Here is a 14,790-nt window from a genome sequence, read left to right as displayed (position 1 = left end):
AAACAAAGAACTGTGTCTTTAACGTATACTAGTTAACAAAGAACCTTTGTCTCTTAATATACTAGTTAACAAAGAATTGTGTCTTTAATATACTAGTTAACAAAGAACTTTGTATTTAATATACTAGTTAACAAAGAATTTTGTCTTTAATATACTAGTTAACAAAGAACTTTGTATTTAATATACTATTTAACAATGAATTGTGTCTTTAACATACCAGTTTACAAATAACTTTGTCTTTAATATACTCTGTTAACAAAGAACCGTGTCTTTAATATAATAGTTAACAAAGAACTGTGTCTTTAATATATACTAGTTAACAAAGAACTGTGTATTTAATATACTAGTTAACAAAGAAGTGTGTATTTAATATAATAGTTAATAAAGAACTATGTCTTTAATATACTAGTTAACAAAGAACTTTTCTTTAATATACCAGTTAACAAAGAACTGTGTCTTTAATATACTAGTTAATAAAGAACTGTGTCTTTAATATATTAGTTAACAAAGAACTGTGTCTTTAATATACTAGTTAACAAAGAACTGTGTATTTAATATACCAGTTAACAAAGAACTGTGTATTTAATATACTAGTTAACAAAGAACTTTGTCTTTAATATACTAGTTAACAAAGAACTGTGTCTTTAATATACTAGTTAACAAAGAACTGTGTATTTAATATACTAGTTAACAAAGAACTGTGTATTTAATATACTAGTTAACAAAGAACTTTGTATTTAATATACTAGTTAACAAAGAACTTTGTATTTAATATACTAGTTAACAAAGAACTTTGTATTTAATATACTAGTTAACAAAGAATTGTGTCTTTAATATACTAGTTAATAAAAAACTGTGTCTTTAATATATTAGTTAACAAAGAACTGTGTCTTTAATATACCAGTTAACAAAGAACTGTGTATTTAATATACCAGTTAAGAAAGAACAGTGTATTTAATATACTAGTTAACAAAGAACTTTGTCTTTAATATATTAGTTAACAAAGAACTGTGTCTTTAATATACTAGTTAACAAAGAACTGTGTCTTTAATATACTAGTTAACAAAGAACTGTGTATTTAATATACTAGTTAACAAAGAACTGTGTATTTAATATACTAGTTAACAAAGAACTTTGTGTTTAATATACTAGTTAACAAAGAACTTTGTCTTTAATATACTAGTTAACAAAGAACTTTGTTTTTAATATACTAGTTAACAAAGAACTTTGTATTTAATATACTAGTTAACAAAGAATTGTGTCTTTAATATACCAGTTAACAAATAACTGTGTCTTTAACATACTTGTTAACAAAGAATTTTGTCTTTAATATACTAGTTCATAAAAAACTGTGTATTTTACTTGTTTAAATGACTACTAATCGTACAACATACTCAAGTTTTTGTCAGAAAAACCAGTAATAATAAGTTTCCTAAATAAGCATCTATGTATTCCAATCAGATCATATAATAGCAGCAAAACCGGTTGTTGTTTTATAAAAAACTTGCCACGTAATTAACAATGCATATATTCTATTGTAAAAGGATGCTGTGGAGTGAATATACAGAGCTCAGTGTTTCAAAATGTCTTTGGGGAACTATATTTAAACAAAAAACTTCTACTTAAAAAACTCTAATAACATTACACATAAACTTTACTATTACAACAGTAACATTACACATAAAGATTACTAGTACAAGAATAATATTACACGAAAACATTTCTACTGCAAGAATATCATTACACATTTATATTAATTCACAAACAATAACATTATACATTTATATTACTTCACAAACAATATCATTACACATTTATATTAATTCACAAATAACATTACGCATTTATATTAATTCACAAATAACATTACGCATTTATATTAATTCACAAATAACATTACGCATTTATATTAATTCACAAACAATAACATTACACACTAAAATTACTACAACACCAATAACATTTCCCATAAATATTATTACTACAACAGTAACACGTTACGTAAGCCTTACTACTACCAATAACATTACACATAAACATTACTACTACAACAACCACATTATGCTTAAGCATTACAAGAACAACAACAGAATACGTTTACATAGAATAATGCTACTATTACAGTGTATGCCCTTGGATATTACTACTACAGCAAAATACTACACATGATCATTGTTACTATACAATAAAATTACTATTACATCAATAACATTACATATTAACATTACTGCTACAAGAATAACATTACACATAAACTTTCCTGTTACACTTATCATTACATATAAGCATTACTACTACAAGAATAACTTTTACACATAAACAATTATTTCTGGAAGAATAACATTACACATTAACATTGCTACTATGACAATAACATTACGCATTAGCATTACTACTACAGCAATAACATTACACTTAAATATTAATAATACAAAGACATTACTGAAAACATTATAATACAGGAATAACGTGCCTATAAGCATTATTATTACAAAAATAATAATGCACATAAACATTAATACCATAAGGTATAAGGTGCGCATAAACGTTAATATTACAGGAATGTTATTACACATTGACATTACTACTACAATAATAACATTATCCATAAACATTACTACTACGCAATAACGTTACACATACACTTTACTTGTACAACAATAATATTACACATAAACATTACTACTACACCAATAACATTACACATACACTTTACTTGTGTAACAATAATATTACACATAAACATTACTATTGGAAGAATAAAATTACACGTAAACATTACTACATCACCAAAAACATTACACATAAATATTTCTACTACACCAACAACAACATTATTATTACAAGAATAACTTTACATATAAACATTACTACTACACCAACAACATCGCTTATAAACATTATTATTACAAGAATAACTTTACATAAACATTACTATTTCAAAATAGCAAAATATATTAACATTACTACTACAAGGATAACATTACTCGTAAGCATTGCTACTACAACAATAATATTACACTTAAATATTACTAAATACGTGAAAGCAATATTCTTACTTCTGTTACAAAAATGAATGCCTAATACATTACCTACCTCATGCTATAAAGAACGACACCCTCTGGAGAAATTTTCAACAGCATGTTAGGAACAGTAACAAAATGTAATGCAGCTTTCTTCACGTTCCTGAAGAACAAGTCGGGTTTCCACATACGACTGATGATGTCTTTTCCACTCATGGTTACTGTATGGTTTACACCAAAAATTGCCAGATTAAGTCTGTGGTCCAGCCATGATTGACGTAAGTAAATATCCAAAGTGTAATCCTTCAAGTAACAAAAAAAAACAACCATTAGGTTTAACAGGTACTAACCCAAAGAACCTATAACAGTTAGGTGTTCTTTAAGCAGTACTGATCTAAAGAACCTGTAACCATTAGGTATTATTTAACGGGTAGTAATCTATAGAGACTATAACCAATAGATATTCCTTAACAGGTACCAATCTAAAGAACCAACAACGATTACGTGTTCTTTAACAGGTACTAATCTAAAGAATTTATAATCAATATGTCCTCTTTAATAGGGTATTCTTCAACAGCTACTAACCTAAAATAACCTAGAACCATATTATATAAACTCAGACACACATGGTGTTTCGAAGTCTTATTACAGTAACCGATGGAAAGGTGCCGTATTGAAGAATTATTCCAGTAACCAGACACAGAAGATATATCGAAATACTACTGCAAAACAGGTGATATTTCGAAGTGTTATTACAGTAACATGGACACACGTGGTGTATCGAAGTATTATTACGGTAACCAGACACATGTGATGTATAGAAGTATTAATACAGTGACCTAGAAACATGTTATATATAGAAGTGTTATTACAGTGATCTAGAAACAGGTTATATATAGAAGTATTATTACAGTGACCTAGAAACATGTTACATATAGAATTATTATTACAGTAACCTAGAAACAGGTTATATATAGAAGTATTATTAGAGTGACCTAGAAACAGGTTATATATAGAAGTATTATTACAGTAACCACATACAAGTGACGTATGGAAGTATTATTACGGTAACCAGACACGTGTGATGTATAGAAGTATTATTACAGTAACCTAGAAAATGGTTATACATAGAAGTGTTATTACAGTGATCTAGAAACAGGTTATATATAGAAGTGTTATTACAGTGACCTAGAAACATGTTACATATAGAATTATTATTACAGTAACCTAGAAACAGGTTATATATAGAAGTGTTATTACAGTAACCTAGAAACAGGTTATATATAGAAGTATTATTAGAGTGACCTAGAAACAGGTTATATATAGAAGTATTATTACAGTAACCACATACAAGTGACGTATGGAAGTATTATTACGGTAACCAGACACATGTGATGTATAGAAGTATTATTACAGTAACCTAGAAAATGGTTATACATAGAAGTGTTATTACAGTAACCACATACAAGTGACGTATGAAAGTATTATTACGGTAACCAGACACATGTGACGTATAGAAGTATTATTACAGTGACCTAGAAACAGGTTATATATAGAAGTATTATTACAGTGACCTAGAAACAGGTTATACATAGAAGTGTTATTACAGTGACCTAAAAACAGGTTATACATAGAAGTGTTATTACAGTGACCTAGAAACAGGTTATATATACAAGTGTTATTACAGTGACCTAGAAACAGGTTATATATAGAAGTGTTATTACAGTGACCTAGAAACAGGTTATATATAGAAGTGTTATTACAGTGACCTTGAAACAGGTTATATATAGAAGTATTATTACAGTGACCTAGAAACAGGTTATACATAGAAGTGTTATTACAGTAACCATATACAAGTGACGTATCAAAGTATTACTACGGTAACCAGACACATGTGTCGTATGAAAGTCCTGTTACAGTAACAAAACACGTTGTACAAGACGACAGTTTTACTGAATTTGTTTGAAATATGTTAAAATCTGCTATCCCATATTACATCAACACATGAATAATCAGTAAATGAATCACTTGACTTCCGTGTGCCTCATAGTAGCAGAACAAACCCAAAAAGTAGGGCACATAATATGGAACAATGGACAATTTTCATGACAGGATCCACCTACGGAAAGCTCATCTAAATTTGTGTTGCCACTCGACCCCTACAAGATAAACTATGTTCGTAAACTGAGCTTTGTGTATATACATGTATATACATGATATAACTTTTAGATAATATAGTAGAGAAAAATGAAGTATGTTTGTTATTCCATACCACACTTGAAACTAAACAGATTAGGTGCAGAAGGAAACGTATTATTAACTATTTACACTGATCAAAACACACCATGTTAGGCTTATCTTTTTCTAGTTTAGTTCTTTTATGACTCCCAGGAGTTATTGGAGGTAATAGCAATAATATTCCACTGAACTATATTCGAACATAGTATTTAACACTGAGACAGGTGGATAACTAAGTGTTACAATGGTTAAAAATGTTACTACATTTAATGCAGTTTGGATGGAAAAGACCCACTATGGCTAAGTAGTTAGAGACCTCGATTCGTAATCTAAATGTATCATGTTCAAATCTCTGTCACACCAACCATGATCGCCGTTTCTGATTTGTGAGCGTTATAGGTTTCAGTCAATCCCACTATGTTTGGATAAAGAGCAGCCGAGAGTTGATGGTGGGTGGTGATGACTACCTGCCTTTCGTCTAGTCTTACATGATTAAATACTCGTAGAGAAAGCTAGAGCAGCTAGCCCTCAGTAGCTTGTCACAATATTCGAAAACAAAAACGAAACAAAATTTGGTGGAAAGAAATTATCTTAGTGAAAAACTCCAACTTAAAATCCAAACTATATCAAACATAATTGGATATTTGTTTTACATTTCATATATTTTAATTTAGACAGAACACGTGGTTTGATGATTCTCTACCTCTATATTACTGAGAAAAATGTCGTAAGACGTTAGAACAGTGTCGTCTTATTAACAATACTGTCAACCGTGACATCTGTCACTGTCAATGATAAAACCAGAACGAAAATCATTTCCTACCATGTTTGCAGCGCTAACTGATCCCAGACTATTAATGTATATATTCACTTTTACAGCAGTCGGATTATCTGAAAACAAACATATATTTATGTCCTGTAGAATCTAGCTTAACACTTTACACTGTGTGGAAATCATACAAACTTCACACTTACAAAAAATCTTTGTTACGTCTTTACAGGACTTCAAAGAAACACATATGATAAAGTTTGTATACAAATACATGAATAAATATTGATTTCATATTAAATTTTAAGGACACACACAACTTTGATTCTATTAGTCAATCCATAGGTTACAGAACAAACAATACTACTACTAATTGACTGTTCTACTTCGGTTTGACAAAACTAACCCAAGAATCTAAGATGTTTCTGTTTACTATTTACCTTCCTTCTAGTCTATAACAGGACGGTTACCCAAGAATCTAAGATGTTTCTGTTTACTATTTACCTTCCTTCTAGTCTGTAACAGGACGGTTACCAAAGAATCTAAGATGTTTCTGTTTACTATTTACCTTCCTTCTAGTCTACAACAGGACGGTTACCCAAGAATCTAAGATGTTTCCGTTTACTAGTTACCTTCCTTCTAGTCTATAACAGGACGGTTACCAAAGAATCTAAGATGTTTCTGTTTACTAGTTACCTTCCTTCTAGTCTATAACAGGGCAGTTACCAAAGAATCTAAGATGTTTCTGTTTAATATTTACCTTCCTTCTAGTCTACAACAGGACGGTTATCCAAGAATCTAAGATGTTTCTGTTTACTATTTACCTTCCTTCTAGTCTATAACAGGACGGTTACCAAAGAATCTAAGATGTTTTGTTTACTATTTACCTTCCTTCTAGTCTATAACAGGACGGTTATCCAAGAATCTAAGATGTTTCTGTTTACTATTTACCTTCCTTCTAGTCTATAACAGGAAGGTTACCAAAGAATCTAAGATGTTTCTGTTAACTATTTACCTTCCTTCTAGTCTACACCAGGACGGTTATCCAAGAATCTAAGATGTTTCTGTTTACTATTTACCTTCCTTCTAGTCTATAACAGGATGGTTACCAAAGAATCTAAGATGTTTCTGTTTACTATTTACCTTCCTTCTAGTCTATAACAGGACGGTTACCAAAGAATCTAAGATGTTTCTGTTTACTATTTACCTTCCTTCTAGTTTATAACAGGACGGTTACCAAAGAATCAAACAAAACGTTCCAGTTGTTTTGTTACATTGAATATATCAGAGACATACATGATAAAGCTCTAAGTTTCTACTGTTCTATTCATTCTACTGTTTCTATTCGCAAAAAATAATGAAAATATATCTTCAAACGCCACCACTGGTCAGCTGCGAATAAACAGATTTAAAAACTTAAAATTTGTGTTTGGAAAAAGTGCAGATAGCACGATTTATAAAACAGCAACCAAGCTTCAACTGAGAGAGTAGTTAAATCATTCCCCTGAATAAAATCTATATTGATATTTGTTACACATTTTGAACTGATATAACGTCTAGAGATAACCTGAAGACTTCTCACCTGTTCCGTAGGTAGGCCAAGCACGTTTATCATACGTGGAAAGAATATTGTCCAAATAAAACAACCTCTGCTTTCGTTTTGGAGCCACGTTAATGTCAACAGGCTGCTGTTGGGGAAAGTTTCTGTCACAAACAAATGACAAACATGTTAAAACCATAAAGTATTTCATAAACATGAGGACAGTTAACACATAAAAAACATGATGACAGTTAACACATAAAAAACATGATGACAGTTAACACATATAGCAAACATGAGGACAATTATGTCATATACGAAACATAACGAAAACGATAAAACATGAGGACAGTTAACACATACAATAATCAGAAGACAAACATTAAAACACTAAAATATGCAACACAAATGAGTACATTTACCACATACAATCAATAAAGGAGAAACTTAAAACAGCTAGGTTTCTATAACATTGTTGTTTATATTTAGCAGCCATCCTATCCACCACACGGTTGTGTGTCTATAATATTGTTGTTTATATTTGACAGCTATCCTATCTACCACACGGTTGTGTGTCTATGATATTGTTGTTTATATTTGACAGCCATCCTCTCTACTACACAGCTGTGTTTCTGTAATATTGTTGTTTATATTTGTCAGCCATCCTCTCTACTACACAGCTGTGTTTCTGTAATATTGTTGTTTATATTTGTCAGCCATCCTCTCTACTACACAGCTGTGTTTCTGTAATATTGTTGTTTATATTTGTCAGTCATCCTCTCTACTACACGGCTGTGTTTCTGTAATATTGTTGTTTATATTTGACAGCTATCCTATCTACCACACGGTTGTGTGTCTATGATATTGTTGTTTATATTTGACAGCCATCCTCTCTACTACACAGCTGTGTTTCTGTAATATTGTTGTTTATATTTGTCAGCCATCCTCTCTACTACACAGCTGTGCTTCTCTAATATTGTTGTTTATATTTGTCAGTCATCCTCTCTACTACACGGCTGTGTTTCTGTAATATTGTTGTTTATATTTGTCAGCCATCCTCTCTACTACACACCTGTGTTTCTGTAACATTGTTGTTTATATTTGTCAATCATCTTCTCTACTACACAGCTGTGTTTCTGTAACATTGTTGTTTATATTTGTCAACCATCCTCTCTACTACACAGCTGTGTTTCTGTAACATTGTTGTTTATATTTGTCAGTCATCATCTCTACTACACAGCTGTGTTTCTGTAATATTGTTGTTTATATTTGTCAGTCATCCTCTCTACTACACAGCAGTGTTTCTGTAATATCGTTGTTTATATTTGTCAGCCATCCTCTCTACTACACAGCTGTGTTTCTGTAACATCGTTGTTTATATTTGTCAGCCATCCTCTCTACTACACAGCCGTGTTTCTGTAACATTGTTGTTTATATTTGTCAACCATCCTCTCTGCTACTCAACCGTTTTTGTCTAATGAATGTTAAGTTATATTTCACTCATATTTTGATTTATATATTTTGCTCTACTTGAGTCGTGTTTAAAATATATTTTCGTTTTGAAACTTTCGAAGAAATTTCTATCTGTAGACATTAGAACTAATTTTTGTTGTACTATATATCGTATCATTAACGTATTAATGTCATAGAAATGTAGTTATAATTTTTATTACATACGTATATTAAAGGTCAAGTGATAGAAACAGACAGTAGGTGTTATCTCTAAATGTAAAGTTCAGAAACATGTTTAGAATGTGTTTGGTAATAAGGTCAAGTGATAGAAACAGACAGTAAGTGTTATCTCTAAATGTAAAGTTCAGAAACATGTTTAGAATGTGTTTGGTAATAAGGTTAAGTGATAGAATCAGACAGTAGGTGTTATCTCTAAATGTAAAGTTCAGAAACATGTTTAGAATGTGTATATACCATGATGTTTTCATCTACTTCTTGTCCCAGTCTTTATTGATTCTGATGTATGAAGAATTTCTTTAATTGTTGGTTTACATTCGTCTTTGTTTTCTATCAATTTACCGTTTTTTTTATTATACCGTAGATTATATGTCACATTTATCTTCTAGTAACTATTAACAAGTTATTCGTATGTTAAATGAAACTGATATATTTTCAGTTGGAAATGTTTGTATTTTTACAACTTATATTTTCATAATTCATAAACTACAAATACTATTATGACGTCTACATTACGTTCCGGAAATGACTGAATATAGAATCTTTTCTTTTAACAAATATTTTCCGGCCTCATAAACTATGAATGTGATTGGGTCGTGTTCCATAAAATTTGTTTATAATTTCTAGCAACAGAAGATTTGATAGAACATCCAGTTTTGGAAACCACAACATAATAAAAACATATCTCCTTCCTGTTTTGATTGTTGTTCGTTTTAACGTAATTTTAGTTCCAGTTAAACAAGATGATGTGAACGTATTCAGGTGTATTGTGGTAATACACATTGTATATTCAGATGTATTGTGGTAATACACATTGTGTATTCAGATGTATTGTGGTAATAGATATTGTATTTTCCTTCACATACTACTGGCCAGTTTGGATATTTATTATAATATATTCTTCCTTCAGAGAAAACAGCTTATATAACGCTTATTACGTTTAATCACCTAAAAGATTGAGCTATTCTGTTAGATATTGTCTCTAGTGGGCTACTTCAGGACTCAAAACGATGCAGTCCGAGGTTCAATACACAGTAACAGACAGAGAACAGAGACGTTATTGTGCAGTTTTACAATAAAACAACTACTTCATTTCTACTTTTCAATTGTTATATTACGTGAATTATAAACTATTTAACGTTTAATGACATTATCTTTTAAAAGGCTAAAAAATAAATTTTTATAGGAAAGAAGTACTCTAAGAAACATACCGTGTGATGTATACACTGACAGTCTATTGTTTTCTACAAAATAGTAAATAAAACAATATTTAAGATGTTTACAAAACATACTGTGTGATGTACACACTAAATGTGCATGGTTTACTACAAAATACTAAATATAACATGTGGAAGTTGTTGATCAAACATACTGTGTGATGTATAACAAATAAGTCTATGGTTTAGTACAAAATAGTCAATCCAACAGAATGGAAGTTGTTTAATAAACATATCGTGTGATATATAAAATAACAGTGTATAGTTTACTACGAACATACCGTGTGATCTATACATTAACAGTCTATGGTTCACTACAAAATAGTAAATACAACAATATGAAAATTGTATATTAATCATACCGTGTAATGTATCACATATGAGTCTACGGTGCTCTAAAACTAGTAAGTAGAACAATATTAAACTTATTTATCAAACATACCTTCTGATGTATAACATAACAATCTAGGGTTAACTACAAAATGGTAAACAGATCAGTAGGAAAGATATTTATCAATGATATCGATGTATACATTAACAGCCTGTGGTTTATTAAACAGAACAATATGGAAGTTGTTTATCAAACATACTGTGTCATGCATACACTAACAGTCTATGGTTTACGACAAAACAGTAACTAGAACAATACGAAAACCGTTTATAAAACAAACCTTGTGATGCATACCCTGACACTCTATTTTTAACTACTAAGTAGCAAATAGAACATTGTTAAAGTTGTTTATCAAACATACCGTGTTATGTACACACTGATAATCTGTGGCTTACTACATTATAGTACATAGAACAATATGGAAGTTGTTCATTATACGTACTGTGTGATGTGTACAATGACATTTTATGGTTCAGTACAATTTAGTAAATGGAACAATACGAAAGATGTTTATCAAACATACAGTGTGGTGTATAAAATAACAGTATATGGTTTACTTAAAAATAGTAAATAGAACAATATGAAACTTGTTTATCAGACATACCATGTGATATATAACATAACAGAGTAGGATTTACCACAAAATAGTAAATCGAACAATATGAAACTTGTTTATGGATCATAGGTGTGATGTAACACATAACGGTCTATGGTATACTTAAAAATTGTAAATAGAACAATATCAAAGTTGTTTTTCAAACATGCCGTGTGATGTATAACATAAGTCTATGGTTTAATAGAATATGGTAAATAGAACAATATGAAAGTTATTTATCAAACATACCACGTTACGTATACAGTTGAAGCTTACGGTTTTCTATAAAATAGTAAAGAAAACATCAAAGTTGTTTATCAAACACAACGTGGGATATATAAGATAACAGTTTACAGTTTACTATTAATACAATAATGTAAATAGAACAATGTCAAACGTTCAGTAAATCACACGTTGTTTGATAACATAACAGTCTATTGTTTACTTCAAAATAGTAAATAGAATAAAATAACAGTTGTTTATTAAGGATACTGTGTGATGTATGAACTAACTGTCTATGGTTTACTACAAATAGTAATTAGAACAATATGAAAGTTGTTTATCCAATCATAATAAATGTTGAACTTTGAAATGTTCACCTATAAGCTGTAGTTGAGACATGACAACTGCACGGTATGACTTAGGAACATGGTAATTGTACAGTGTAATTAAGAATATGATAACTGTACCGTATGACTGAGAAGCATGGTAATTATACAGCTTAATTCACGGACATGATAAATGTACGGTATGACTTAGGAACGTAGTAATCGTACAATGTAACTCAGGGACATGATAACTGTACAGTATGACTGATGTATATGGTAATTGTATTTTGTAAATCTGATACATGATAATTGCACAGAAAGGCTGAGGAACATTATAATTGTATAGTGTTAACAGTTGAGACATAATAACTGTACGGTATGACTGAGGAACATGGTAATTATAACTCATGTGTTACACACATCTTGTAGAACCTTCATGATATGGATAGTCCAATGTTTTCACAACGATACATCTGTAATTCTGGATATCGACTAAATCATTCACTTCCCAAGATTTTATAAACATGTGAAGAAGAAACAAAATTTATTTATGTTCAAGAACATGTTCAGTGACCAATTTATTAAATGTGAAAAATAAAACAACTTCACCGAAATAAATGTTAAACTTTATTATTGACTCCGTAATTAAAAGGCGCTACTAAATAATGGTTTGAGAACCTGGAACCACGGAGGGTTTGGCTCCTTAGTCCCCAGGAGACGTTACTGGTTACAAATGGAACCAAATATGGGACCATTGAACATCTGACTCCTCAAACATCAGGAGACGTTTCTGGAAACAACTTTAATCAAATTTGGGACAATGGAAAATCTGAGTCCTTAGCCGTCAGGAGTCATTACTAGTAACAACTTTAGTTAAAGTTGGGGTCTTAGAACATTCGAGTGCCTAATAGTATAGAGTATTTACTTACAATATATAACTAATAGTATAGAGTAATTACTTCCAATATATAAATTACAACAACAATTCATTGAAATATTCACAATTTATTTTCCTACATATTTATTAAAAAGTGATGGATTATGGAAGGCTTTATTATTACAATTAGAAAACTTAGAGAAAATATAGTCCGACCACTGTTACATACCTTGGATACGTGTAGTCCAACTACTGTTACATACCTTGGATACGTGTAGTCCAACCACTGTTACATACCTTGGATACGTGTAGTCCAACTACTGTTACATACCTTGGATACGTGTAGTCCAACTACTGTTACATACCTTGGATACGTGTAGTCCAACTACTGTTACATACCTTGGATACGTGTAGTCCAACTACTGTTACATACCTTGGATACGTGTAGTCCAACTACTGTTACATACCTTGGATACGTGTAGTCCAACTACTGTTACATACCTTGGATACGTGTAGTCCAACTACTGTTACATACATTGTATACGTGTAGTCCAACTACTGTTACATACATTGTATACGTGTAGTCCAACTACTGTTACATACCTTGGATACGTGTAGTCCAACCACTGTTACATACCTTGGATACGTGTAGTCCAACTACTGTTACATACCTTGGATACGTGTAGTCCAACTACTGTTACATATATTGTATACGTGTAGTCCAACTACTGTTACATACCTTGGATACGTGTAGTCCAACTACTGTTACATACCTTGGATACGTGTAGTCCAACTACTGTTACATACCTTGGATACGTGTAGTCCAACTACTGTTACATATATTGTATACGTGTAGTCCAACTACTGTTACATACATTGTATACGTGTAGTCCAACTACTGTTACATACCTTGGATACGTGTAGTCCAACTACTGTTACATACCTTGGATACGTGTAGTCCAACTGCTGTTACATACATTGTATACGTGTAGTCCAACTACTGTTACATACCTTGGATACTTGCAGTCCAACTACTGTTACATACCTTGGATACTTGCAGTCCAACTACTGTTACATACCTTGGATACTTGCAGTCCAACTACTGTTACATACCTTGGATACGTGTAGTCCAACTACTGTTACATAATTGGTTTGACGAAATTTATACAGACATTGTTAAATTAGGAGACGTAATTGGTTTGACGAAACTTGTACAAAATTTTTATAGGACAAAGACGTAAATAATTTAAAATATTAAGTGCTGGTAGTAAAAGTAATGAACTTTTAATGAGTTTTAAATAAAACTTAGCTTTATCAAGAAACAAATAACATAAAGTGTGTTAGGTGACAATAAATGAACTTGTGTTTACGACAATTTATTTATGAAAACAAGTTAGCGTTGTTCTTGTTATTGTAGTTTTATTTAATGAAGATGACAAATTATTTAATATTTAGTACATCATTCTGCTGATTCTAAATTAAACTCAGTAACGTATTAGTTTTTACTATAACACATGTAAATTGTTTGTTTAATAAACGTAAACTTCGACATTTACCTGTTGTTTGTTTCTTTCTCACATCCAATCAGTTGAAGAAAACACGTAACACTAACTACGAAACAGAAATGTCGGACGACCATTGCACACACTTTCATCGTACGCAAAATGAGCGTTGTTTCTCTTTGCACCAAACGAGACTACTGTTCGCTCGGGTATCCTTTTGTCAGTATCTGTAACATATATCTCCTAGTAACATATGTACTTCCTACGCGTGTTTCATGTCACTTAGTCACCTTTTACAATTTTTTTTTCCTCAGATGAATAGCTCAATACAGAACAAACGGAGGTATCAACATAGAGGTTTCAGGCCTAGCTATAGAGGATGAAAGTTGTACTCAGTGTTT

At 30.9% G+C, this 14,790-nt stretch overlaps 1 protein-coding gene across 1 annotated transcript in view; it reads right to left on the bottom strand.

The window, feature by feature from the left end:
- Window positions 1-14,785, bottom strand: part of LOC143226950 (gamma-aminobutyric acid receptor subunit alpha-6-like) — a 15,958-nt gene extending 1,173 nt beyond the window's left edge. The window contains exons 1-4 of the mRNA XM_076458505.1: window positions 14,444-14,785; window positions 7,613-7,734; window positions 6,085-6,152; window positions 3,097-3,326 (exon numbers count right to left, since the gene is read on the bottom strand). Coding sequence (XP_076314620.1) covers window positions 3,097-3,326; window positions 6,085-6,152; window positions 7,613-7,734; window positions 14,444-14,541 — 518 coding nt within the window. The 5' untranslated portion in view covers window positions 14,542-14,785. The remainder of the gene's footprint in view (window positions 1-3,096; window positions 3,327-6,084; window positions 6,153-7,612; window positions 7,735-14,443) is intronic.
- Window positions 14,786-14,790: the final 5 nt, after the last annotated feature.

The sequence above is a fragment of the Tachypleus tridentatus genome, chromosome 9 (assembly GCF_004210375.1).
Source record: "Tachypleus tridentatus isolate NWPU-2018 chromosome 9, ASM421037v1, whole genome shotgun sequence".
In the NCBI taxonomy this organism is placed as follows: Eukaryota; Metazoa; Arthropoda; class Merostomata; order Xiphosura; family Limulidae; genus Tachypleus; species Tachypleus tridentatus.
This window is presented reverse-complemented; position numbering and strand designations above follow the sequence as displayed.